The 26,116-nt window shown below is 47.5% G+C and overlaps 2 protein-coding genes across 6 annotated transcripts in view; both read left to right on the top strand.

Moving 5' to 3' along the window:
* LOC123577872 (zinc finger protein 304-like) overlaps positions 1–26,116 on the top strand; it is a 573,883-nt gene that overhangs the window by 366,715 nt on the left and 181,052 nt on the right. The gene's annotated exons all lie outside the window — the stretch shown is intronic.
* On the top strand, positions 1,474–20,899 carry ZNF530 (zinc finger protein 530). Of its 4 annotated transcripts, none has more exons than XM_045440291.1 (6): positions 1,491–1,743; positions 2,359–2,397; positions 4,340–4,466; positions 5,930–8,513; positions 9,697–9,736; positions 19,775–20,899. In XM_045440291.1, the coding sequence occupies exons 1-4, from the start codon at positions 1,711–1,713 to the stop codon at positions 7,312–7,314; spliced, it is 1,584 nt and encodes a 527-aa protein (XP_045296247.1). In that variant the 5' UTR covers positions 1,491–1,710; the 3' UTR covers positions 7,315–8,513; positions 9,697–9,736; positions 19,775–20,899. The 4 variants fall into 4 exon arrangements, with proteins under 4 accessions (XP_045296249.1, XP_045296247.1, XP_045296246.1 ...); XM_045440290.1 differs by having other exon boundaries at positions 9,694–9,736; XM_045440293.1 differs by lacking the exon at positions 2,359–2,397 and having other exon boundaries at positions 1,474–1,743; positions 9,694–9,736.

Here is a 26,116-nt window from a genome sequence, read left to right as displayed (position 1 = left end):
GACATAAATACAAGGAGAGGCACGTGGATGGTGTCTGAGGGACCCAGAGACATGTCATCCTCTTCTACTTGCTTTAGGGCTACCTACTTTTCTGTGTTCTCTCTGATAGCCTGAGTTCATCTTTTGTCTCTGTCCAAACTGACTGATCCTCACAATATCCACTCTGAAGCCTTCATTATGCATGAAGTGAGGATCAGTAAGAAAATGTGTTTAACTCACAGCTGCTCTATAGCCATTGTTGGCATATACATGTTTTTCTTTTCCGGGCATAATTTGCTAACGGAAGTTGGTAGGAGTATTAACTTTTTTTTTCTTTTTTTACCTTTTACTGATATTTTCCCAGCGCTATCCTGCCACTATCCCTGAAGGACTACATAACCATTATTAATGGGTTTCAGTGATTTTCATTTCACAACTGTTTCTGAGATCATCTCAACTCCCCATACAGACACCATCCCTGCAGTAGCAGCAGGAACGATAATAACTTCCCGTCAAATGGATGAGATCTTAGTGTCCCAAACCTTCACTTCAGAGTCTGGTATCCTCTTTGCCCACGTGCTCCTATATTGGCGAACACTATAGACACTGTCCTTTTCCAAAATGACATTTGGTAAGTGGCTCTCCTTTTTATTATTAATTTATTATTGTTCTTAAGTTTATTTATTTTGAGAGAGAGAGAGAGCATGAGAAGGGGAGAGGCAGAGAAAGGGAGAGAGAGAGAGAATCCCAAGCAGGCTTCGCCCTGTCAGCACAGTTGTCTCTTCTTTTAAATACTCGCCAGATTCCTAAAAGGAATTAAATGTGGCTAAGGATAGGGAGTAACAGATATTATGGATACAAACCCGTGTTCCTCAGTGAGTTGGACACAGTCACTACCTATACGGCCAGCAGAGAGATTTTCTGTGGGAACCAACAACAGAGTTCACCTTTGTCCTCCTGCTCTACGGCAGTCTAACACTTTGTTTCCTCTCTGTCCTGTCGCTGTGCGGAGTCTTTTTCTTTTGTTCCTGACCCAGCGTACTGAAACTCACAAAGCTGACTCTAACGTTTCGGGCTAGAGGCATTTGAAAAGAAAGAAGATAAACTATTAGGCTCCACGTTTTGTGTCTGCACGACTCTGTGGAATGGACTGAGTCACTGGGAGCATCTGAAATAATACTTCTAGAATCCGAGAAAATGCTAAGCTTCAAGGAGTCCGAAATAACTTCTCTAAACACCTAGGTGATCAGTGGCACACGACACTCCTCAGAAATCTAAGAGCAGCCCCTTAAAGGAGCGAGGCCCCTCCCCCGCCCTTGGGAGACGGAGACACCACCTCTCAGCACCTCTCCCTCCTAGTCTGCGGGGCTAGGAAGCCAGGGCTTTTCGTGCTGTGAGAACTACACTACCCAGAGGACGCTGCGCCGGGCGTCGTCGTCGTTTAGCCAATAGAGGCTCACGAGAAGGGCAATTCCGTGTGTTCCCATCGTGTCGGGGCGGGACTTCCGGCGTCCTCCTCGAGGCGGTAGTTTTGGCTGCTCTAAGCTGTATGTGCTGGGTCACGGACTCCTGAGGTCGGGTGGAGACTGAGGGGACCGAGAAGGCGCGAGGGGAGGCGCTGTCCCCGCCGCGCAGACTGGCGTCCGCGACTCCTCAACGCCGCCCGGGCTGCCCCGTGCCGGGGCCGGGACGGGGACCGCTGGCCCGGGTGTCCGCTCCGCCCAGAGTCAGATGGCGGCGACCGCGCGCAGGGACCAGGCTCAGGTAAACGCGCGCCCCCCGGGCCCTCTCCCCCCGCCCCAGACCCTCCAGGCCCGAGCGCGGGGCGCCTGCTCGCGTCCCTGCGGCCCAGGTACCGGTGTCCGGGCCGGGGAGGCGCTCGCGTGTGGGGACCCTGTGTCTGAGCGCTGGCACGACAGGGTGCGGGAGCGGGCTGCCGGGGAGGGGCCGGCTGGTGCAGGGCTGCAGGGGGCGCCGAGGGGGAGGAACTGAGGGGTGTGGGGTCCTCCCTCTGCCCTCAGGGGAACAGAGGGTGTGCGGCGGGGTCACGGGGGGACTGGCAGGTGGCCATCAGAGGCTGGGAGCCATTGAGAATTGTGAACAGGAAAGGCCTCACCTGAATTAGCCTTTTTAAAAAGTTTTTACAAGGTGCTAAGGGGACCAGACCGGAGGAAGGATGATAATAGGAAGCACAGGGAGGATTTGGTCCCTGTCCAAGGTCATACAGTTGTAAGACTCAGCTCTGGGGACTGAGGATCAGAGAGACTGTAGTTATCCCAGGTCACCTGGCTCCAGGGCCGGGCAGGGGTGCAGGGTAGCCCGGAGCCCATGGAGCCCTGCCATGGTCACCTGCCTCTCTGAACTTTCCTCTTCACACAGACTGTTATCAGTACAGAAGCACTTAGGAACCCTGCAGAGGTGAGTGAGTGGATGGTGTTCCAGAACCTCACTGGTCCTGATTCCTCTCTTTATCTCTGTGATTGTGGTGCCCTTACACTCTTCATTTGTCATTCTTCCAGGCCTGGGGACTGGGAACAGGTTCTAAGCCCAGGGTCCTCAGACCAGGCTGGGGGTTCTGTGGAGTGGTTCCTGTTGCTGGCAGCCAATAGAATGAGGTGTGGAGGACGGTTGCCCCAGTATTGTACCAGTGTCTGCAGGCCTTTGGAGGGGAGACTGAGCTGAACAAGGGTCGCTCAGTGTCCTTTCTCATGGGAACAGAGAGCACAGGGGCAGGAGTCAGACCTGGGATGGCCCCCTGAGAAGTTGGGTGTCTACTCTGGAGATGGTGGGAACAGTGGGAGCTTTGGAGCAGAGGAGGGATCTGTTCAAGCTCTTATGCTTCCTGCGGCTGCAGCACAGAGAACAGACTGGGCGAGTGAGCGAAGTGGCAGGAAGACCAGGGAGGAGGGTACTGCAGTAGTCCAGTGAGCGCTGATGATGTGGACCAGTGCGGTGGCCTTGGAGTGGGTAGAGATGGATGGATTCTGAATCAGGTTTTTTCAGTAGACCTGTGATTTTCTGATTTTGAAGGTGAGAGAGAAGAAAGTAGAAGGGTTTCTTAAGAGGGTCCCACCCTCCTGACCTAATCAAAATCTGATCACCACCCCAAAAGGCCCCACCTCCAAATCTCCAAATTCCATCACACTGGGGGTTAGGGCTCCAAACATACCACTTTTGGGAGAATGCGTACATTCGGTCCGTAACACAGTGGGTCACGTTGAGGAGGGGTAATCCCAGTCATGATGATGTTAATAGTAGCCTCGGAAGGGGTGAGTGAGGTCAGAGGCTGGGTCTCGTGCTTGGTCACCTAGTTGGGGGGGTGCAGACCAGTGTCTGCGTGTGGGTCAGTGAAAGAGAGGAGTGGTGGGAACAGTGCGGGAGAGTGGATGACCTGATGGGAGCAAGGCTTCTGAGAGGTGGGTGCACATGAGATGATGCAGGAGTGTGGGAGTAATGGAGGCAACATGGTGGTGAGGCCAGGACTGGTGCTTACTCACCGCTCTGGGGTCACCAGGACTTTGTTGTGACCTTGGTGTGCCTGGGGACTTACGGTCGGGCAGCTGGATTAGCTCGGGGGCCAAGTGCTCATGTAGGAGAATCTCTGGACCTGGGGTGGAAAGGCTCTGGGACTGGCTCTGGATGAGGGTTGGACAGAGAGAAGAAGGCTTGACCGGTGAGAGCCGATCAAGTGCAGCATGAGTGGAGGAGGGTCATGAGTGCTGAGATCCACAAGTGGTTCCGTGTGGCTGCGGTTGAAGCGAGGAGCTGTCAGGCAGGGAGACCTACGGAGCAGGACTCTGGGCTGCCTCTGGCAGTGGGGACCATTGGAGGTGTGCTGCTGTAGTTCTGGGACGTGTTTGAATTTGCCAGACTCTATGCCATGGAAGAAGGATGGGGGGTGCCTGTGGTACAGAGCAGGGAGAACTAGGAGAGAGTGGGAAGTGAAGGCCCGAGGGCCCTGGCCTTGAGAACATAAGAGAGAAATGGGAGCCCACACGCTTGGTTACGTCTGGGACATCTGATCTGGAGAATTGCTTAACGAGAGTGTGTCCCTCTTGGGGAACTTGGCAGGGCGGTCTCAGAGAAGGCCTGGCCTGGTGAGTGGCAGCTGCTGGAAGGGGCCTGACATCAGAGTTTTGGTATCGTCCACCTGCCCACCTGCCTGTCGTTGCTGTGGGTGGACATGGTGATCAAAGGGACCAGAAGGAGACAGTGTGCATCGGATGCCCCAGGGCCTGGTATCTTCTCTGAGATGGGGACGTGGGGCGGTGGGTGAGCAGGGGAACGATGAGTGGGTGGATGAACTTGGGAATCCTAGGGGAGAAGCTGATTATGGAATGAACTGTCCCCACTCTGGCAGAGTTGTGTGACTTTCGAGGACGTGGCCGTGTACTTCTCCCAGGAGGAGTGGGGGCTCCTCGATGAGGCTCAGAGGTTCCTGTACCACGACGTGATGCTGGAGACCTTTGCACTTACAACATCCCTGGGTAAGGCCTTCATCTTCCTCTCAGTGTTGTGAGCTGCTCTTTCTCCCTCTCCCAGCGCTAAACCTTGGCCTCTGCTAACTTCCCCACTTCCTTGGCATGTGTGCTGTGGGTGCCAGTGCTAAGCCATGTTCACTGCCCCAAGCAGTGCCCTCAGCAAGCCGCCCTAATACCTGCTACCCCACCGTGTGCCGGGAAGGGTCTGGGAATCTGGGAGTCCCACAGTCACCCGAATGGATCTCACATTGCTCACCCTCTCCCTGGTGGGATGACTGTGTCCAGATTCGTGGCATCTTGTGCCCCAGGTTCTGCCTCCTCCTTTTTTTTTTTTTTTTTAATTGAGATATAATTGACATGCGACATATTGGTTTTAGGCATACAGTGTAATGATTTGATACTTGTATATGTTGTAGAATGCTTACTACATTACGTATAATGAACATTCATCACCATACAGAGTTGCGATATTTTTTCCTTGTGATGAGAACTTTTAAAGATTTCCTTATGATTGCCTATATCAGGAATTGTAAACATCGTCATGGTCCCTACTTATGTGGTCCTTAGACCTTTCTTGAAAGACCGTCCTTTGAGATTTTAATTGCAGTGTTCCTTTCTGTGGTCCAATATTTCCTAGTTGCTCTGGGCTGGTGCTGACCCCTCACCTGTCCTGTCTTTCCCTAAGGACTTGCCTCACTCAGGTCCTACGTAGTTCTCCAACTGGGAGTCTGAGGAGGGTGCTGGCTGCTTCGCAGGGTGGACTTGGCCCGGCGGTCTCCGAGAAGGCCTGGCCTGGTGAGTGGCAGCTGCTGGAAGGGGCCTGACATCAGGGCTGTGTTTAAAGTATACCAGGAACCCGCCCTGTGTTCACCAGCATTTCAGTGCAGGTGCCACTGGACACATCATTTCTACACCTTTTTTCTGCATACTCTATGCTTTTCTGACTCTGAGTCACATTTCATCTGTGACTTCTATTCCTGGCTGTCCCCGGCTTTCTGACCTCCATCACTTGTTCCTCTCCACCACGTGGTCTGCAGTTCTCCTGTACATAATGTGTTGTGACGTGTGCACATATCCTTAAATTGTCCTTGAACACCAGATACTCAGTTCCACTGGTATTTCCCTGGGCCTGGGCAGAACCATCGTTCTCAGTAGCATGGACTTGTCCCCAGACAACAAGTTCCTGCTGAAGGCTGTTGGCATAGGAGTGAATTAGTGATCCTGCCTCCCCTCCCTGTGTGGCACCCCCTAGTTGTGCCCTTTGTCCCAAAAGGTCTCCCTCATTCTGTCATCTTTAGAGGCCCAGTACTGCAAAGCAGCCCTCCCTTCCAATTGGTGCCCCATTCTGAAATTATACCCGTGGATTCTGTCTTTGGTTTGAATGTATATTTTTGACACACATTTTTGATGGGACTTCCCTCTCTTCCTCAGAGGTAAAGTATACTTTATCAGCATTTCTCTGCTTTCAGATTGTTGGTGTGGAGCAGAGAATGAGGAAGTACCTTCTGAGCAGAGTGTTTCTGTAGAAAGAGTGTCACAGGTCAGGACTTCTAAGACAGGTTCGTCAATCCAGAAGACTCACCTCTGTGAGAATTGTGTCCCAGTCTTGAAAGACAATTTGCAACCTTCTGAGCTCCGAGTGGCATCTTCTGGGCAGAAATCATACTTGGGTGGGGCGACCAGAGGCTTCTGGTTTGATGCAAACCCTCACCAGTATCAAAAGCATGACAGTGGAGAGAAAATGTTCAAAATGGATATGGACAGTGCCTTGTTAGTGACGAGCTGCAGATTCCACGTGTCAGCGAGGCCCTTCGCCAGTGGGGAAGGTGGAAAGGACTTTCTAGCTCCCTCAGGTCTTCTCCAGCACCTGGATATGCCCAATAGCGAGAAGCCCCAGAGCAGCATTGAGTGTGGGGAGCCCTTTACCAGCGGAATAAGTCACAAGTGGATCAAATGCAGGAGAGCTTCCAGCAACACTCACACTCTTGACCACCAGAGATTCCATGATGGAGAAGGTCTTGACGAATGTAGCAAATGTGGAAAAGACGTCAGCTGCGAATACAGACCTTTTCAGAACCAGAAAATTCACACCGAAGAAAGATCTTACAAGTGTAGTGAATGTGGGAGGTTCTTTAGTCGCAAAACCCATCTCATTCGACACTGGAGAGTTCACACTGGAGCAAAGCCTTATGAGTGCATAGAATGCGGCAGATCTTTCAGCCAGAAATCTGACCTCATTCAACACCAAAGAGTTCATACTGGAGAGAGGCCGTATGAGTGCAGTGAATGTGGGAAGTCCTTTATCCAAAAATCTATCCTTATTAAACACCTGAGAGTTCATACTAACGAAAGGCCTTACAAATGCATTGAATGTGGGAAATCATTTACCCAAAGTTCTGGCCTTCTTCGCCACCAGAGAGCTCACGCTAGAGCAAGGCCTTATGAATGCACTGAATGTGGGAAATCATTTAGTTGTAAAACCCACCTCATGAGACACTGGAGAGTTCACACTGGAGTAAGGCCTTATGATTGCATTGAATGTGGGAAATCTTTTAGTGAGAAGTCTGTCCTCATTCAACACCAAAGAGTTCACACTGGAGAAAGGCCTTATGAGTGCAATGAATGTGGGAAATCCTTTAGCCAGAAATCTGTCCTCATTCAACACCAAAGAGTTCACACTGGAGAAAAGCCGTATGAATGCAGCGAATGTGGGAAATCCTTCAGCCGTAAAACCCACCTCGTTCGACACCAGACAGTTCACTCTGGAGCAAAGCCTTATGAGTGCAATGAGTGTGGGAAATCCTTTAGCCAGAGCTCTGGCCTCCTTCGACATAGGAGAGCTCACCTGCAGTGAATATGAGAAATCCTTTAGCTGCAAACTGAGCTCAGTCAACACCAAAGAGTTCACACAAAGTGAAACAGAGATGCAGAGAATGTGCCCTTTCCTTACTTAGTTTAATTGTGGTGGAGGAAAGCCTCTTGAGCCATCTGCCTGAACTGAATTTTATAGATCTGAAAACATCTACAGACTGGAGATTTCCCTGTACGTTTCAGTTATGCGGGAAGCATGTACAACCTGTCCAAGCTCCTTGCCAGGTTGATGTCACTGCCAGTTTCGGTGGCAGCAGCCACTTCAGCTCTACCACGTGACCAGTCCCCACGGTGTGTGTCAGTCACCTTGGTCTGCTTGTCAAAGCTGACCTCTGCTCTCCCATGTGCTAGAGGAAATCAAGAGTATCCTGAGCCTTACGGGATCTTCATTCCCTTCTCTCTTGACAAGTTAGCACATGGACTTGACCCTCTGTTGGCCTCTAGAACACTATCTGGGTTCTGCTGATGGCCTGCGCAGAAGAACTAGCTTTTTGAGAGATCTAACTGGTCTCAGGGAGTGCTCTTGATGAGGTTTTCCAGCTTCCAAGTCATCGAACCGGAAACTGTTGCACAGCTTTGGCTGGTTTGTGCAATAATAAAGGCCTTTCTGTTTAAGCACCTTTAATCTTAGAAACTCTGTCCACAGCGTAGGGTAGCTTGAAGGACTGCCAACTTGAAGTGGAAAGTTGTGAGGGGATGCAAACGTTGGGTGCCTCAGAGGGGACAGTGTGATGGTGGAGTGTAGTGCTCTCCAGTTGTATCATAGTCTGCGTTGCTGCCAGGACCTCCTAGGAAAGACTGCTCTGTGGTCCAGAGTTTTTGCCTGGATGCCAGAGGTCACCCTGAGTAAGGGGCAGTTGTGACAACACCCGTGCTTTTGGAGACAACATGAATTTTTCCTTGTTCACGGGATACCTCAATGCCCAGCAGTGCTGAGGAAAATCAGCCCCAGGTCCTGCAGAGGAGCTGTGCACCCTGATACCCAGAGCTCAGTAGGCCAGTGTCGCTGGCTGTAAGACTGCAGGGGCAAGGGAACCCATAATTGGCACAGAAACACTATCAACAGAGCGTGGGGGAGACTGCCGCGGGGTACATGGAGTGCGCCTCTCCCGGGTGTGCACCCACAGGCGTTTGGGTGACTGACTGCAGGCTGCGAGTGTACAGAAATCTCAGGATCTCCAGGTGGGTTTATCTTGTGTAGCTGAAGTCACTGGCAGACAGGGGTTTCGTGGGTTCCTGTAGCCAATCTGAGCTGTTAACCTCAAGGCTGTTGCTGTACAGGCAACAGAAGAAGGCAGGGGAGAAGGGAGATCCTGTACTCTGGGGATATGGCTATTGTGACCCAGCTAGCAATGCCCTTACTCGGGTGGAAATGGCTTTCACTGTTGGCCAGTATTAACTGCCACTGAGGAAAGGCTGACCCTCAGGCATGAGTGAGACCGTGGAGTCAATACAGAGTTCCCAGACCTGATGTTCTGAAGGGTGGGAGATTTGGATTTTTATTGTGAACCACTTCTGAAAGCTGTATTAAGTTAAGGCATAATAAACATAGACTAAATTGAACGTATTTAAAGCATTACAACATGGTAAGTTTTGACCTGTGTACACTTAGGAAACCGTCACTGTTAGCAGTGATAATGAGCATGTCTGTCACCTGCATGTTTTCCTTTCTCCCTTTTATAATCTCTCTCTCAGGCCCTCCAGGCAACCATTGATTTGCATTCTTTTAAAATTGACTGCATTTTTTGGGGCGCCTGGGTGGCTCGGTCAGTTAAGCGTCCAACTTCGGCTCAGGTCATGATCTCACGCTCCATGAGCTCGAGCCCCACGTCGGGCTCTGTGCTGACCGCTCAGAGCCTGGAGCCTGCTTTGGAGTCTGTGTCTCCCTCTCTCTCTGCCCCTCCCCTTTTCATGCTCTGTCTCTCTCTGTCTCAAAAATAAATAAACGTTTAAAAAAAAAAATAAAATAGAATTGATTGCATTTTCTAGAATTTTATGGTTAACCGTAAAGTGTTTGCTCTTTTTTTCTGTTTTCTTGACGCGGCGTTGAGAATCCTAAATGGCGCCTGTATGAATCATTTATTCTAATTTCTGAGTAGCTTTCTCTTTGATGTGTCATCAGCTGCATTTATCCGTTCATCTGTTGATGGATATTTGGATTATTTCCAGTGTTGAGTTTTTGCAGATAAAGCTGGTGTAAACATTTGTTTATAATTCTTTATATGGATATGTGTTTCATTTCTCCTATTTTAATGACTCCTAGTGCACTGCCTGAGTCATGGGGTAGGTAAATATTTAACTCCTTTTTAAAAATTGCCAAGCAGTGATCTAAAATGGTTGTGTCTTTTTGCATTTCCACCAGCAGCGTGTGAGACTTCCAACTCCTTCACCCTTGTCAGTGCCTGGTAAGATTGACTTTTTAATTTCACCTTTTTAAAATAAGTATTGTTATCTCATTTGTTTTCATTGTATTTCCCTAAGGATTTATGGTGTTGAGCATTATTTCATGTGTTTGCTGTTTATCTTTTTTAGTAAACTGCCTCTTCTTACCTGTGGACTATTTTCTTTCTTATGAAATTTGGTTATTTTCCGTTTAATAACAAATAAGATGAAACAAAACAGACTTAGGTTGGAATATTCTTTGTTCTTCAGTAATGTGGGCAACTTCTTTGCTGCATGGAATAGTTGTTTTTGAGTACTCGAAGAATATTCTGTCATTTTTTCTTTATGGGTATTCTCTTTGGGGGGATATGCACAAGGTAGTGGCCACCTATACGATTTATTAGCATACTTTCCATCACTTTTTAAAAGATTTATTTTATTTTTATATATATTTAAAAAAAATTTTTTTTTTTTTTAGCGTTTATTTATTTTTGGGACAGAGAGAGACAGAGCATGAACGGGGGAGGGGCAGAGAGAGAGGGAGACACAGAATCGGAAACAGGCTCCAGGCTCTGAGCCATCAGCCCAGAGCCTGACGCGGGGCTCGAACTCACGGACCGTGAGATCGTGACCTGAGCTGAAGTCGGACACTTAACCAACTGGGCCACTCAGGCGGCCCTTTATTTTTAAAATTTTTTTTTTTTTTTTTTTAACGTTTATTTATTTTTGGGACAGAGAGAGACAGAGCATGAACGGGGGAGGGGCAGAGAGAGAGGGAGACACAGAATTGGAAACAGGCTCCAGGCTCTGAGCCATCAGTCCAGAGCCCGACGCGGGGCTCGAACTCACGGACCGCGAGATCGTGACCTGGCTGAAGTCGGACGCTTAACCGACTGCGTCACCCAGGCGCCCCTATATTTTTAATATATTCTCGAGAGAGAGCTCATGCACATGTACAGGGGAGGGGCAGAGAGAGAGTGGGGACAGAGGATCTGAAGCGGGCTCTCTGCTGACGGCCGGCTGACAGCAGAGCGCCCCGTGGGAGGCTCAAACTCACGGACCGCGAGATCATGACCTGGGCCGAAGTGGGACGCCTAACTGACTGAGCCACCCAGACGCCCCTCCGTCACTTTTCTAGGCGTAGACATTCCATATATTGTATTCAATAATATGATAAATTAAGCCTTAGTTTCTAGCATTTGCTGACTTTATTGGTGTAAGTTCTCCCAGGATGACCAATTTCAAACTGCCGACATGATGTCCCCAAACGGGGTTGGGAAAAGTTGGCAGTAGCACGCCATTCTATTTCTACCCTACTGATAGAGTACCCACAGATGGCCTCCAGACCGTATATGATACGAAAACAGTAAAGTGATCAGGGAGTGACACTATTTGAGTATTTGTGACTTCAAGTTTGGCTGATGTATAATTGACTAAAATGCGCATGTTTAAAATGTGTATTTGGACGTTTTGATTCATAAAAACAAAAGCTTCCTTGTGCGCTTTTAAAATTCATTCTCCTCCTCTCTCTCTAAAAAAAGGAAAAAAAAAAAAAAGATAAACCAGGGGTACCTGGGTGGCTCAGTTGGTTGAGTGGCCAACTCTTGATTTCAGCTCAGGTCGTGATCCCAGGGTCATGGGATCAAGCCCCTCACTGGGCTCTGTCCTGAGCTTGAAGCCTGCTTAAGATTCTCTCTCTCCGCACCGCCCCCCCACCCCTCTCCCCAACTCACATGTGCATGCTCTTTCTCTATCCCTCTCTCTCTAAAATAAAATAAATTAATTAAAGATAATCTTCCCAACATAGAATTACTAATACAAGGACGTATTCAACCCTTTTTAATGGCTACTTTCAAATATACACAGAATGGAAAAGATTATGGACCCTTAGTCTTCCATCATTATTTAGGGTCATTCTTGTTTCATCTCCCTTCATGTATATCAGTGAGTTATTTTACCCACTAAACCCAGACATCATGGTGGGGTTTTTTGTTTTGTTTTTAATGTTTGTTTATTTCCGAGAGAGAGAGGGGCAGACTGTGGGCAGGGGAGGGACAGAGAGAGAGACAGAATCCAAAGCAGGCTCCAGGCTTCGAGCTGTCAGCACAGAGCCCCACATGGGGCTCAAACTCACAAACCGTGACATCATGACCTGAGCTGAAGTTGGACTCTTTTTTTTTTTTAATTTTTTTTTTTTAACGTTTATTTATTTTTGAGACAGAGAGAGAGCATGAACAGGGGAGGGGCAGAGAGAGAGGGAGACACAGAATCTGAAACGGGCTCCAGGCTCTGAGCGGTCAGCACAGAGCCCGACGCAGGGCTCGAACTCACGGACCGCGAGATCATGACCTGAGCCGAAGTCGGCAGCCCGGTTTGGAAGGAACAGCTCCCTCCTCTGTCACTGCAGGTCTGACAGTGCGCTGATGGGAGCACAGCAGGTGCCTGTACAGTCATCCCTGTTTCCTTAAGGCCCGGGCCACAGTCCTCCACGGGTACGGGGGGTGCTTTTAGAGGGCGCACGGACATGTCTTCACGTGGCATGGGTGGGCACTCCTGCAGCCAGCCCTCTCCGTTGTCGTTCCCCCGATTGGCCTCAGGAGAAAGTCTGGGTTTAGTGCTGAGTCTGCGTACCCCTCTACACATTACTAATTTCCGTTTCTGCAAGCTGGGAGCAGTCCCGAGGAGACCCCATGAGCTTGCTGGGACATAGTAGCATTATTTTGATTTTATTGTTGTGTTTTCATGGCAACTTATTCTTTATGGCAAGGAAAATTTTTTCCCATTTACCAGAGCTCTGGAAAGAATATAATAATTTAGGAAAAATAAAATATGTGTCACTTTCAAGAGATAAATTAGTAAACACAAAACAATAAAACAACAGCCAGAGCTAACATGTCCTAAACACTGACCACGTGCCTGTCCTGTTCCAGGCCCTGGGATGTCTCGCTCAGTTTTTTCTCCCCATATCTGCTGCTCAACAAAGTAAGCAAAATGTGCCCGCTGCAGGGAGTGCCTCACAAAGCTGAGCTCACTCACAGTAGGTGACCTGCCTACTTGGTGGCAGCTGTCCTCTGGCTTTGATGGTCAGGATTCTTTAGGACTGTTGGAAATGTTTTTAGAAATGTTGGGGAGTGGACAATACTTGGCGTCTGGGTAAATGTGCTTATTTTATTCAGTATAGAGGAGTTTACCTTTTTTTAGAATTTCATATAAATCGAGTCCTTTCTTAGGTGGTTTCTTTTATACGGCACAATTGTTTTTTGATGTTTATCTCTGCTGTGTCAAGAATAGTCAGATTTTGCTTTTCTTTTAAAAAAATTTTTAATGTTTATTTTCGAGAGGGAGGGAGAGTGTGAGTGGGCGAGGGGCAGAGAGAGAGGGAGACACAATCTGAAGCAGGCTCCAGGCACGGCTGTCAGCACAGAGCCCGACGCGGGGCTCGAACCCACGAACCGCAAGATCATGCCATGAGCCAAAGTTGGATGCTCAATCGACTGAGCCGCCCAGGCGCCCCGGTATTGCTTTTCTTTTGAGTCGTGTAGCGTATAGGTTGACATTTTGTACTCTGCGGATATCACGCCATTTGTGCATTCGTCTGTTCATTAGCATTTGGATTGTTTTCAGTCCCTGGCTCTTAAGATAAAGCTGCCACAGACATTTATGTGAAGTCTTCATGGATATATGTCTCATTTCTTTTGAGTTCATACCTAGGAGTATTGTGCCTAAGTCAGAGGGTAGTTGGATATTTGGGGTTTTTTTTTTAGGAAGCTGCCGACTGTGTTCTAAAGCGGGTATGTAATTTCACACCCCCACCAGTAGCGTGAGTGTCTTTTCCCTACAACCTCATCAATATTTGGTATAATTAGTCTTTTTAACAACATTAGCCATTCTAATGTTTCTTGAATCCTTGTAAAAGGGGAGAGGGGGAGAGAAGCCCAGGGCTTGTTAGGCTTCTTTGATTTTGAGAGAGAACTTTTCCTCCACCAGGAAGGAGGACTCCTCACCCACTGGGGCCACGAGAGGTGGCCAGCATTGGGATCCTAGAGTGCCCATTCCTGCCGCTTGGGCCACAGCATTCGGCGGACCTTTGATGTCTCCTCATGTTCCCTCTGCAGGCTGGGTGGATTGCCCTCCCTCTTTGCTGACCAAACACACTGAACTTGACAATGTCCACTCGAGCTTTGCTCCCTGTGAAGGACGTGGAGACTTGTACTCACAGCTTCCCAGCGGGCACTAAGTGTCCCTGTAGCTCGTGTTTCTGTGTGCATGTTTTGTGGTCTTTTGCGTGTGTGGTTTGCAGTGGGATGTGTAGGAGCATTTCACTAAAGCGGACTGTTCTCCTTCCCCTCAGATAGCATTCTGTACCCGAATTTTCCAAGTTTCTCTGGAGATATGCATACTCAGCATCACTGTGAAGGCTAAAGGAGTGAATTTCGGTGATAAAGTTTATCCAAGAGGAGTGACGCTGTTGTATTAATCATTATTTTCTGTACGTTTTGATATTTTTATGTCTTAAATAACCTTTTGGCTGGGGCTGGCCAATTCTTGGTGATTCCAGAGGGCCCAGCCGGGAGCGTGTCTCTGCTGTGCAGACGGACCAGTCTAGAGCCACACCTCCTCCGTGTGGCCCACGCACCCCACCAGGCAGTATTCCTCGGCCTGGGTCACTCCAGGACCAGGTGCCAGGCAGGTCGGGACCATTCCTGGGCCTGAAGCCTGCTGAGGTGACTCCAGCCAGCCAGTCCTAACCTGCTCCCCTGGCCTTGCCTCGCCTTCTCAGAAACCCCGGGAAAGTCTTCTGGCCCAGGTTCTCCCCTGGCTCGTGCTTCTTGACCCAAACCTGGTCTTCCTTCTGTGGCTCTGCCTGGCTCTTCCTTCAGTGGTGCTGACCTCTGTCACTACTCGGGCACCTTTGTACACGGAACAGGTGCAGTGAGGGCCGTGGCTGCCCGCCTGGACATCCCAGGCTGCAGATGCTTCCCTCGGGAGGGCGCAGCTAGTCGCCGCCACTGCTGCCTTCTGTGCCTGCCGTGTGCCGCCGTGACGTTCCAACCTGAACCGTAAGAGAACCTTGGAGGCGCGCGGCTCTGGGGTCCGCTCGTGTCCTAGGTGATGGGTCCAGGTTGGCGGTGGCTGTAGTTCCTTAGGTTGGCGCCTTACCTTGAGCATCATGGTCTGCTGGGCCAAACCTCATTTGACCCTGAGTTCCTGGCAGTGACCTGGGGTATTTGGGTGTCTGGCAAAGGCTCCCACAAGGAAGCGAGGACAGGCTTCCTCCAGTGGGGCTGTGTTGGGGTTGAGTCTGGTCAGCCTGCCCACCAGTGCTGAGGTCTGCAGAGGGCTCCTGGGCTTGCCCTTCTCAAGGGCATTCCTTGCGGGGAGTCTGGGTATTGGTCCCCATGAGCTATAGATCTGCTTTCAATCAGGCATGGGTCCCTGGGATTTGCAGGGGTCTGCTGGGGCTGCCTAGCACCGAGGGCTGTCCTCCTCATGGGAAGCCAGAAGTAAATGTTTCAAAGGCACATCCCTTGTTGCTTGCTTTACTGTTGTCACGATCCGTCCCCCAACCAAGTAGGATATAAGGGATCCCATCCTTGGACACTCGTGACTCCTGTTAAATTTTCAAAAGGTAAAAAGAAAAACCAGCACTCCCCCTTAAGCACCTGAGGCTTCTCTGCTTGTTAGAGACGACAGATGTCCCTGTCACTGCTGGGGCCCTTGTAGGTGCCGCTGCCTGGTAACGAGCTAGGAGTCTCCGTAAGCCAGAGGTCCCTGAGTCAGGATGCTGCCCACATTGCTCTTTTGCATGTAGACCCCCGGCCCCTCTGAGGGCGATTGGGACCACCAGGAGCTGGGCCGATAGACACCCAAAAGGGAAAAAAGGCAAACACTGGGGGACATACAGGAGACAAAAGGGGAAATTGGGTGGGGAGTATAGACAGCTGCCTAGAGACAAAGTCATTCTAAAAGATTTTGCCTAAGGGAAAAAAAAATGAGGGGGCACAGGATGGCTCAGTCTGTTAAGCATCTGACTCTTGTTCTCAGCTCAGGGCTTGATCTCAGGGTTGTGAGTTCAAGCCCCGCATTGTGTTTGTTCTGTGCTGGGTGTGAAGCCTACTTAAAAAGAAAATGGGGAGATGAGCTGTCCAGGGGAGAGTTGGCCTGGGAGCACCAGGCCCCTTAGCTTACCCCCATGCCCCCTTTTTTCTTGTAAGCCCGAGACACAAAGTAAAGAAGTCACCTTCAGGCAGCTCAAAGCGTGAATCAGAGGTAGAGACAAAGGAAAGAGGAGTAAAGATTGCTCTTGAGGCAGCTGCAAGCCCGAGTTCGGGGGACTCAACCCTATGTGCTGAGCAGATGCCAGGACTAGTAGCAAACAGTGCCAGCCCTCAGTGACTTGTTTAAGAAACACACCCTGAGATAATGGGGAAAGAGAGTAATAATGTACACTTATGTTTAATACTCTAACATTCATATATAATAAGTTGTGTGTTCATATATGTTATAGCAAAGTGCTGCAATGTGACCCCATTTAAGAATTAAAAACCTCAAAAAAAAATTAAAAATCCAGAATTTATACACTAACAAATTTCTGTAACAAAAAGGTAAAAAAAGAGACTGGGTTTTGTGCCTATAAAACCTAGATTCTTTTTTTTTTTTTTTTTTAATTTTTTTTTTTTTCAACGTTTATTTATTTTTGGGACAGAGAGAGACAGAGCATGAATGGGGGAGGGGCAGAGAGAGAGGGAGACACAGAATCGGAAACAGGCTCCAGGCTCTGAGCCATCAGCCCAGAGCCTGACGCGGGGCTCGAACTCCCAGACCGCGAGATCGTGACCTGGCTGAAGTCGGACGCTTAACCGACTGCGCCACCCAGGCGCCCCTAATGCTTTTTATTTTTGAGAGAGACAAAAAGTGTGAACAGGGGGAGGGCAGAGAGAGAGGGAGACACAGAATCCGAAGCAGGCTCCAGGCTCTAAGCTGTCAGCACAGAGCCCGACGTGGGGCTCAAACCCACGAACCGTGAGATCATGACCTGAGCCGAAGTCGGACGTTTAACCCACTGAGCCACCCAAGCGCCCCATAAAACCTAGGTTCCGAAGGGACTTTAACATTTGCTAAAATGCACCAAATGACAACTTCATGGACTTAATTGATACTGTTATTTAAGAATATTCTGGTTACATCTGAGGATCCCACTAAATTTAAACGTTGTGCCCTTTGTCGCCTTAGAAAGTCAATAAACAAACAAAAAGTAACCATAAAATTGGAGGAAAAGCGAGTATGCCTTGGTAGCCTTGCCTCGATTTCCCATAGTCATAGGACCCATTGCTTTAAAATCGGGTATGGATGCTCTGACAAAATAATGAATTAAAGCCTTTAACAGTTCCAAATTGATTTGATAAAAGGAGACACCATAATGCCTATTTGGAATATTAACATGGCCCAATGTAAGTTAAAATAAGACCTTCAAGGGTTAAAACTTACTGTGTGAAGACTAGTTGATAAGGGGGTGGTTTCCCCACTGTTCCACCACTTGACAGCCCAATTTTGCTTTTTCTGGATTCTGGAAATAACCGGGTTCCTCGTGATTAATTTCTACGGCCGGGTTGCTGTGGTCCCATCCGTGAAGGCCCCATGCCCAATATTATTAAAATTACTGATTCTGTTCATCGGTAACTGATCAGTATTTTGTGCTTGTAGAATTGGCTGACGTGTTCTGTTTATTTCAGCCTATTTTAACCGCCTCTCAAACGCAGTTTGTTTCCACTTGCAACGGGGACACAAGACTCTTTTCCCAGTTCACACACGGGCTACAATGACAGCTTTGCCATCAGTCTGCACACGTCCACCTTTCTCCAAAAGCACAGGTGTGACACTGCATTGATGCTGTCCTCCTCCAAGGAGACTCACTTGACACACTTACTGAGACATGGAAGTCCAGCGTTGTTTAGTCCTTTGGGTTCTAGTGCTGACATACTCCTCGTTACAGATCTCACTTCCAAATTCAGATCAGCAGGCATTCCTGCTGCCGCCCTCGTAAACTCATTTCCTTAGAGGCTTTGGCAGCCTCGCGCCTCCTGGGGTCTAATACTTTGGATGGGCATTAGTTGTTCGAGGGCTTCTGCCACAAGAAACCCCCTCTCCACCTTGTGCTGTACACCATTAAAACCACAACGGGGGTGGTGGGGGAAGCCACAAGTGACTGACTATGTACCGGGCCATTCTGGAAGTGGAGGTTCACATAGACCCTGAGCTTGTGACCCTTCACACCCAGTTGCCCGTTGCATTTTGGGTCATCGAAACACCACCCCACAGGCTCCTCTGTTTGTATGTGAACACCAGGAGGCCATGTTCCTCAGCCTCGGTCATCCCAGGGCCAGTCCGCCTGGCAACTCAAAGACCACCCTTATGATTCAGAACCCGCCAAAATTATGCAGACTAGTCATTCCTAAGGTGTTCACCCTGCCATGCCTTATGTTTTCTTCAGAAACCCCCAGTAGAGTCTTCTGGCCTAGGCTCTCCCTGGGCTCCTACTTCTGTTTTATGACCCAAATCTGGTGTTCCTTCTGTGAATGCATGCCCTGCCTCCCACTTCTAGGGGAGTTGTGAGGGACATGAACGTTTTCTTTCGGTGGCATTGACCTCTCGTGTCATCACTTATACATTATGCTTTTATACCTGGCACAGAACTACTGTCAATAGGTATTTTATTAATCTCTATAGAGTTAATGAAATTACAGTTAAAATTCTTAAATTTTTTTTTTCCCCAGGGGAGTTGAAAAGCTTACTTGGAAACTAGTATTAAAAATAAGCATATGGCCAAGAATAGTCAAGACATGTAACGAGGGCTAATCATGTATTTTCTGTGGTTTGTTATTATGACAGGATATTATATTTATATCCATTAAGGCAGAACAGATTCTTGGGTCCTACTAAATGTACCCCTACCCCTTCCCACCTCCCCGCCAATCTAAAAACTCCCTTATTCCTACATAGAGATAAGGGAACATATTGAACTTATACCAGAGTATCCTGAGGAGTAAACTGAGATACTTGAAGAAACTAGTGATAATAGAAGCAGAAGATTAAAGCATTTTAATACTTTCTTGCAGGAAACATTGTTCTTATATACTTTTTAATGTTTATTTATTTTGAGAGAGAGATTCCCAAGCAGGCTCCATGCTGTCAGAGCCCAATGTGGGGCTTGATCTCATGAACTGTGAGATCATTACCTGAGCTGAAATCAAGAGTTGGACACTTAACCAACTGAGCCACCAAGGCACCCCTGTTCTTATATTTTCTTCTAGAAAAGTTTCAGACATCTAGAAATGTCATAATACTTCAGTGAACACCAATATGCCCTTGAACACCCGTCACCTAGTGTTTATACATTAGTAACATGCTCACTCCCATCTAGCACCGCATAATACTTTTATGTTTATCATCTAAGCATCATAGCAACCGTGTTGCTATCAAGTTTAGGAAATTTAACATTGATAAATGGTATCAAATAAACACTTCCATTTTTACCAATTGCTAGAGATATTTTTGTTGTAATCTTTTCTGATCCATGATCCATTCTAGAGTCATAGATTTTGTTATGTATCTCAGCCTCTTTCAATTTGGAGCACTTGAACCTTTGTCTTTCATGGAACTGCCTTTTTGAAAATTAATGGTTATGGGGCGCCTGGGTGGCCCAGTCGGTTAAGAGTCCATCTTGGGCTCAGGTCATGATCTTGCGGTTCGTGAGTTCAAGCCCCTTGTCGGGCTCTGTGCTGACAGCTCAGAGCCTAGAGCCTGCTTTAAATTCTGTGTCTCCATCTCTCTGCCCTCCTCCCACTCACATTCTGTCTCTCTCAAAAATAAATAAATGTTAAAATTTTTTTTTCAAAGGTACAGAAAGAGTACCATAAAGCCATCTAAATAATAGTCCAGAAGGGACATCATTGAGCACCAGACTAAATGAAATGAGGGCAAAGAAAAGACACTCATGTTCTAAATTTCTATTATTTTCCCACTTTTAATCATGTTTTATAACATCTCCTTTTCATCCTGAGATGCCATGAAAGCATGGTGTCCACAGGACCCGAGACGGCTTGAGTCCAACCGTTCTATACAAGCTTCACCAAGACTCTGGAAAAATCAAGGTTATGTGAAATGATTTTGGGAGAAGTTGACCATGCAAAGAGAAAGACATTAGGTGAGGCAGCCAGAACTGCAGCCAGTGGAGAGAAGAGAGAAAAAAGGGAGAAAACCATGCTGGCCAAGAATGAGTCTCACAGAAGAAAGAGCTCATGAAAATGGTCTGACTCTTACAGAATCAAAGAGTGGAAGAAAAATAGGAATGCTACACACCACGGAGGGTACTATTGACACATATATACTGATTCAGTGGCGTCTTCAGTCAACTGAATAAATAATAAAAGTGAGATTCTAGTGATTGATAACACGGTTATCAAATGAAGATTCAAATACAGAGACCAACAAGACTTTAAAGGAGGAAGAGTAAAGGTCAAGTGAAATATCCTGATTCCAGGATGGAGAATATGAACAAAAGACCAGACGTGGACAGATGAGGAAACAGACTGAACAAACAGATGACCGTCCACAACAGCAAAAGACCTCAGCAGTCAACACAGAGCAGAAGATGGATGTAAAATGGACACATCCCGTGTGATTCTTAGAAGGAATGAAGTATACAGAGGAAACCCTCCTACTAAAGGCTTCTTTTCTGAGGACTGATTCTGAGAGAGCTTAGGTGAGGAGCATTAAGGAGGAGAGAATAGGTTCAGAAAGAAAAGTTGCAGAAGAATTGAGACACATGAGAATCAGCACAGCCGCAGCCTCCTTAAGGGGGTTACAGTAGCATCACTATCTTTACTAGAGTTTGTGATCCCACGTACCAGAGCTCTGACATCAGTCACCCTCATGAAAGCTGTTTCTCATGCACACTTCACAAATTGCCCAGTCCCACCTAGCTCAGCACCAGGTTTAGGTGGCCCCTTTCCCTTCCAGCCATCCCAATCCCACTGGAGCACAGGGAACATTGCAGGGACACATATATGGAGTTTCTGACTGGATTGCAACCACGAGCAAACCCAACTTTGAAATTCCACTCTTCTGTTCAAATATTGTGTGATGCCCCATGACTGTTCTGAAGGTATCATCAAACAGCTAGCTTACTTCTGCAGTTGTGTTTGGAATTTATTTGAGGGCATCCAAGTGGCACCAAACACTTCTGGACTCAGTGGCAACAACTTGAGACCCAAGTGACTTAAGTCTTCTCTTAGTGAAACTGCAGGGGGAGTGGGGGGGAGAAGCTTTATCGTAAATGTATTCCAGGGTTCAAACAAAGAGCAGTAATGTCTACATTTTGATGACTGTCACTCAAGTACATAGCGGGTGCCTGTGATCAGAGAACTTACCAAGTGTCGTATCCCTCATCACACACATGGAGGTAACAATAGTATGACTCCTGCTGATCCTTAAAGCGGAGACTGAAATTCTAACTACAGAATTACCATCTAGTAACTAGATGCCTTCCTTGCCAACCAGTGACACTGATGATCACACCAACTGAAAGAGGAGGAGTCAGAGATGGACGTAGGATTTCTTAGCTGCCGCTGTGTTCAGAAGTGTGGTTCATGCCTCAGAAAATGTCCTATCTCTATGTGTGGAAGCGTGTGTCAATACCAGTACCTACCCTGATAAGCAGAGTTACTTTGCAGACGTTACACGTTGATACTCCAATACAGAGACCTTTTCTTCTGAGCCTCCGTCTCAGACTGGTATACAGAGAGTCATCCACAGTGTTGCCTTTTTTTTTTTTTTTTTTTTAAAGGAGGCTGGACCTGTGGTCTGTGGTGACAGTCACAACAATCAGAGGATGGGTGGTGGGGAATCAGTAAATCCCTGAGGCATAATTTGAAATTCTCTGATCTCACTTCACGTTATCCAATCACCTGGTGCAGTGACGGCAGTGCCTGTCTGGGAAGTTGAGAATGACTCTGGAAAGCTTTTTGTCTGTTCTGTCAATTAACAGGGACAATTCATAGTGGTTAATGCCCTCCCGAGAAGGGAAAGACATTAGTGAGAGAAACTTTCCTGTGATCTGTGGAGACTGACAATCTGTCCCCAGAGGGGGGGCAATGAATAGTGAGATCTAGGTCAGGAGATGCTGCGGACCGAGGAGAGAGTCTGACTGGACTGTGTCCTTCCATGATAAAGTTTGTTCCAAATTTATCATTAATATTAACCATTCTTTGGACCTCAGAGAAGCATCCTTATTCATGATGTGAATAACAGAAATAACTTACAAAAGAACCAGAAAATGAGTTGTTGATAAGGGGAAAAAGGAAAAATGAGAGAATATGGGATTGATTTCAAGAAAAGAGCCTAAGGCATCAAAAATACTAGAGTGGCTGTAGAAGATACTAGAAGGCTGGGAAGTGACCATAAACGTTCGCCGGCTGTGCTAACACTACTGCCACAGGAGTTGTAGGTAGAAGCCTATTGGCAGTAGGCGGCCTGCAATGAGAGAGAGAATGGAATGACAGGGTGCAGGAAACCATTCTGGGTTACTGAAGGAAAAGACCTAAAAATCTCTTCCTCTCCTTCGACCCCGCCCATACAACTAATTCAAGTGCACGAGAAGTGCAGAGAGAAAAACAAAAGGGCCAACTCTCTCAACTCCTCAGTCGACATTACTAGTCAACGTATGAGTCAGAGCATGTCAGTCTTTTGGTTAAAACCCGGCAGCGTTTCTCAGTTTTTCTGAGAAAAGGCAAAATGCTTGCAGAGGCCTGGAGAGCCTCGCGGGACCTGGCCCCGTGTCGCCCTGTGACCGCTTCCCCGACCGGCTCCCTCCGCGCTCCCGGTCCCGTGGGCACGGGCTGCCGGTTCCGCCCAACACACTGGCGCCCGGTGCCTCTGCTTTGATCACACCTCCTCAGCTGCCCACCGGAGCACCCCCTCCTCTCTTTTCGAGGCCTCCCCTTACCACCCTGCTGAATAGCTCGTCCTGTCCCCACCCCCGCGCTACTCTCTAGCTGGTCGGGGCCGGTTTCTGGTTTCCTTCTGTGGTCTTTCTCACACACACAGAAGAATGGGCGACCTGTTAGGTGCTTCACAGAGTTGAGTGAACCGTGCCTGAAGGTTTCTCCACTTCCTCCTGGCTCGTTTGGAACACTGGCAATTCCTTCTCCTCTCCCCCTCGTTCTTCTCCTCTTCAAACCTGTCACTGTATGTGGTTCCCGGAAACAAAAGGTAACCGTAGTTGGGAGATGCGACCCTCAAGTTGGCTGCAAACGCAGCCCTACCTTGTTCTCAGCGTCCATCCCCCCTGCCCAGACCTCACTGCCCTCACCTCCCCTGTCGTCTCCTTCTGGCCCTTTCAGGCCTTGTGGTTATGCTTGCCCTCGCTGCTCCCGCCTCCACTCTCTCTGGACAAATTAGTACTGATTAACAGGGTATAGCAATTGAAACACTTCACAAACTTTCTTCGGAGACAACCTCAAGTCCCTGTACAGGCAAGGTCAGTGCAGTTACGGATGACACGAGTCACTTCCCAACAAGGGGCTGACCTCCTGGAGGCCCGAACCTTTACCGTGAGGGTAAAATGCCCCCTTTCCGTATGTGCCCTATGACCGTGATGGCCACTGTCCCTCCCAAGGAAATGATGTAATTTGGTAAATAGATTTTCTTTTTTGGCAAAACACAGAAATAGAAGAATATTTATTAGAAAACCTAATATACCTGAAACTAATATAATACTGTATGTTAATTATACTGGAATTAAAAAAGAAAACCTAATAAATACCATGCGGAAATTTAATTATCTTGCTTCTCCTGAGGTTATAATATGAGCCCTGATAATTATGGATAAGAGGCATATCTTCTGAGGGTTCCTGAAATGTTCAATCTTTCTCACCTTCCTGTCCCAGGGGTGCCTGATATTAACCCCTGTCTTGTCTTCTTTGCTGCATCTGGAGTCTTCTTCCTAAGTAAATACATTGAACTCAGTGTTTTCATCTTCTTACATGTAAGACATGTAAGAACGTGCTCAGCTCATAACTTCTGAGTATACACCTATTATCTCAGGACAGGTGAATGATTCATTGTGCGTGTGCATGTTGTAAATGGGGGAATGAGTTCCCTTGTGGGAACTTTAAGAATCGCTCAAACAGGGATGCAGAAATTACACTCACGGAGGCATATGCAATAAAGGGTTTGTTATATTCACATATCCTAGACAAGGGAGACCCCATACCCCACTCAAGGAGCCATATTGGAAGTGTGCCCAGGGTTAGGGCTCAAGCAAGTATGTGGGGAGCCCAGAAAGAGAGTGAGGACCGCTAGGCAAGTGTCTTTACTGAAGGAAATGGGGGGATACAGAAGCAAAAGGCATGAAGGGACTTTATTGATGTGATTGAATGTCCCTAGGTCACAGTCAAGGGAGGGCAAGAGGAGGGACGTGTGGCAGTGACCAGTGATCACACTGTATGTACAACTGGTCATCCAGTGGGGTGCTCATAGTCTATTTGTAGGGATGATGAGGCATCAGAAAAATTTGAAGTTTTATCAGTTTACAACACAATCTATTTTGTGATGCCTCAACATCATTAACAATACTAACTAGGATGGGTACCGCTTGTCATCTGGGTTGTGGAGATATTAAGAGTCAGTGATATTGCTTGACTTAGCCACATAGACAAATTTATTGATAAGGGTGACAACAAGGAAAAGTCCTATGAGGCATCTGAGGAAGGTTTGGAACCAGTGGATGAAGAACTGTGGAAATCCTCAGTGTAACCATTGCACACTGGTGTATGGTTTCATTAGGGAAAATATATTGGGGGGGGGGTGTCAGTACATAAATAAATAAATAAATAAATAAATAAATAAATAAATAAATAAAATAATCTTTTAAAACAAAGTGCTGTGCCTGGGGTTTGGGGCTTAACAGAACCCACAGTTGCCATTATTAGAGTATAATGTACCCATGAGAATGTGTTGTTGTGCTTAACCAAAGGGAAGGAATGGTTGTGTGGTCATGGTTGTAGATTATGGTAGAAAACTGAAGGAGTATGGTAGGAAATACATCAAAGAGTGGGGGACTTGTTTGAATGATATGAGGCAGGTACCTCCTAGGGGAAGCAATAATTTCTCTTAATTTTAGGAAATTGCGTATGTAGTAGTAATCTCTACCAAATTTCCCATTGGGCACAGGAGCATAGGCATGTACACTTTAGTAGAGAGCAAAGAATATACCAGGACCAAGGGCCAAGTGGATAGCAAGCTCAGAAGATAATAGCATCCCTAATATCAAAGAAAGGAAAGCAATAAATGTCTTGTGTCTAGTTTGTGCTCTAGGAGATGCAATTTCTAGGTGTTGCTGGAGGTTTTAGTGCCTGGGTGTAGCCATCTTTGATGCAGGGGTGAAGTCATTTCCAATAGAGAGGCCTTAGTTTTGGCCCATGTCATCTGAGACAGTGTCATCTCAAGTGATGAGATTTGGGGTCAGAGTGATGTGGGATGGGGGTATCATTTCCCAGTGGGTACCCACTCAGTAGATGTGGGTCCCAGCATTTGCCACATTGAGCTGAAGCAATGGCTTGTTTTGTGGTCTTGGGCCTCTGGCTTGTGAATTAATGAAAAGTAGACCAGTAATGATAAGACCGATGTCACAAGAATGGATTGTAAACAAATGAAAGCACCCAAAGCAGAGTAAGAGGATCCATGGTTAACCAGTGATGCCCATCTGTACCTGACAAGGTTTTGTAGTGGACTTTTAGGTTCAAATGGGTCCCATTTCTAATGGGAATCTGCCTGGCCTGTGGGATCTTCTGTGGTTAATTTGTCCCAGGAAAGTATGGGTCCTCCATCTGGCCTTCAATGCTTATGGATAAATAGGTTAAGGACCAGAGCAAGACAGAGAATATTAGGGGTGTAAACCTAATATTGGGTTGGACTGGAATTTGAAGAAGAGTTGTCTGAGGAGACCACTCTGGCTCTCAGTTAAGCCAGTTATCTGGGAACTATTAGGGACATGGAAGTTCTATTGACTGTCTGTTACAAGAAGCCAGCATTACGTATTTTGAGAAGTGAAAATGTATGTCTTGCTTACAAGTAGTACAGTGATGGTTTTAACTGTGGATGGAATAAAGTATTCTGGCAATGCCTTGTATTGTGGCCTTAGGATATATAGAGGCATGTGTGACTTTGACTTCTATTTTGGGCATCTGTGAGTCAGGAGATAGCCAGAGTTATTTACCTTGAAGGGAACATTTTTTAGGTAATAGCCCAATCATTTATAATAAATATGAAGAGGGGCCATTGCAGGCCAGGGCCGCTGGTACTGAGATAACTACCTGATATCTGGCCAGATGTGCTGTTTCTTG

The sequence above is a fragment of the Leopardus geoffroyi genome, chromosome E2, assembly GCF_018350155.1.
Source record: "Leopardus geoffroyi isolate Oge1 chromosome E2, O.geoffroyi_Oge1_pat1.0, whole genome shotgun sequence".
NCBI classification, from domain to species: Eukaryota; Metazoa; Chordata; class Mammalia; order Carnivora; family Felidae; genus Leopardus; species Leopardus geoffroyi.
The sequence above is the reverse complement of the archived record's forward strand: the minus strand, read 5'-3'. Positions and strand labels throughout refer to the sequence as shown.

Bases quoted from the DNA above. Each gene is read 5' to 3' on its own strand.
- ZNF530 (XM_045440291.1), top strand. From the start codon at position 1,711: ATGGCGGCGACCGCGCGCAGGGACCAGGCTCAG. The intron at 1,744-2,358 runs GTAAACGCGCGC...CTCTTCACACAG, and splicing joins CGCGCAGGGACCAGGCTCAG to ACTGTTATCAGTACAGAAGC. The intron at 2,398-4,339 runs GTGAGTGAGTGG...CCACTCTGGCAG, and splicing joins CACTTAGGAACCCTGCAGAG to AGTTGTGTGACTTTCGAGGA.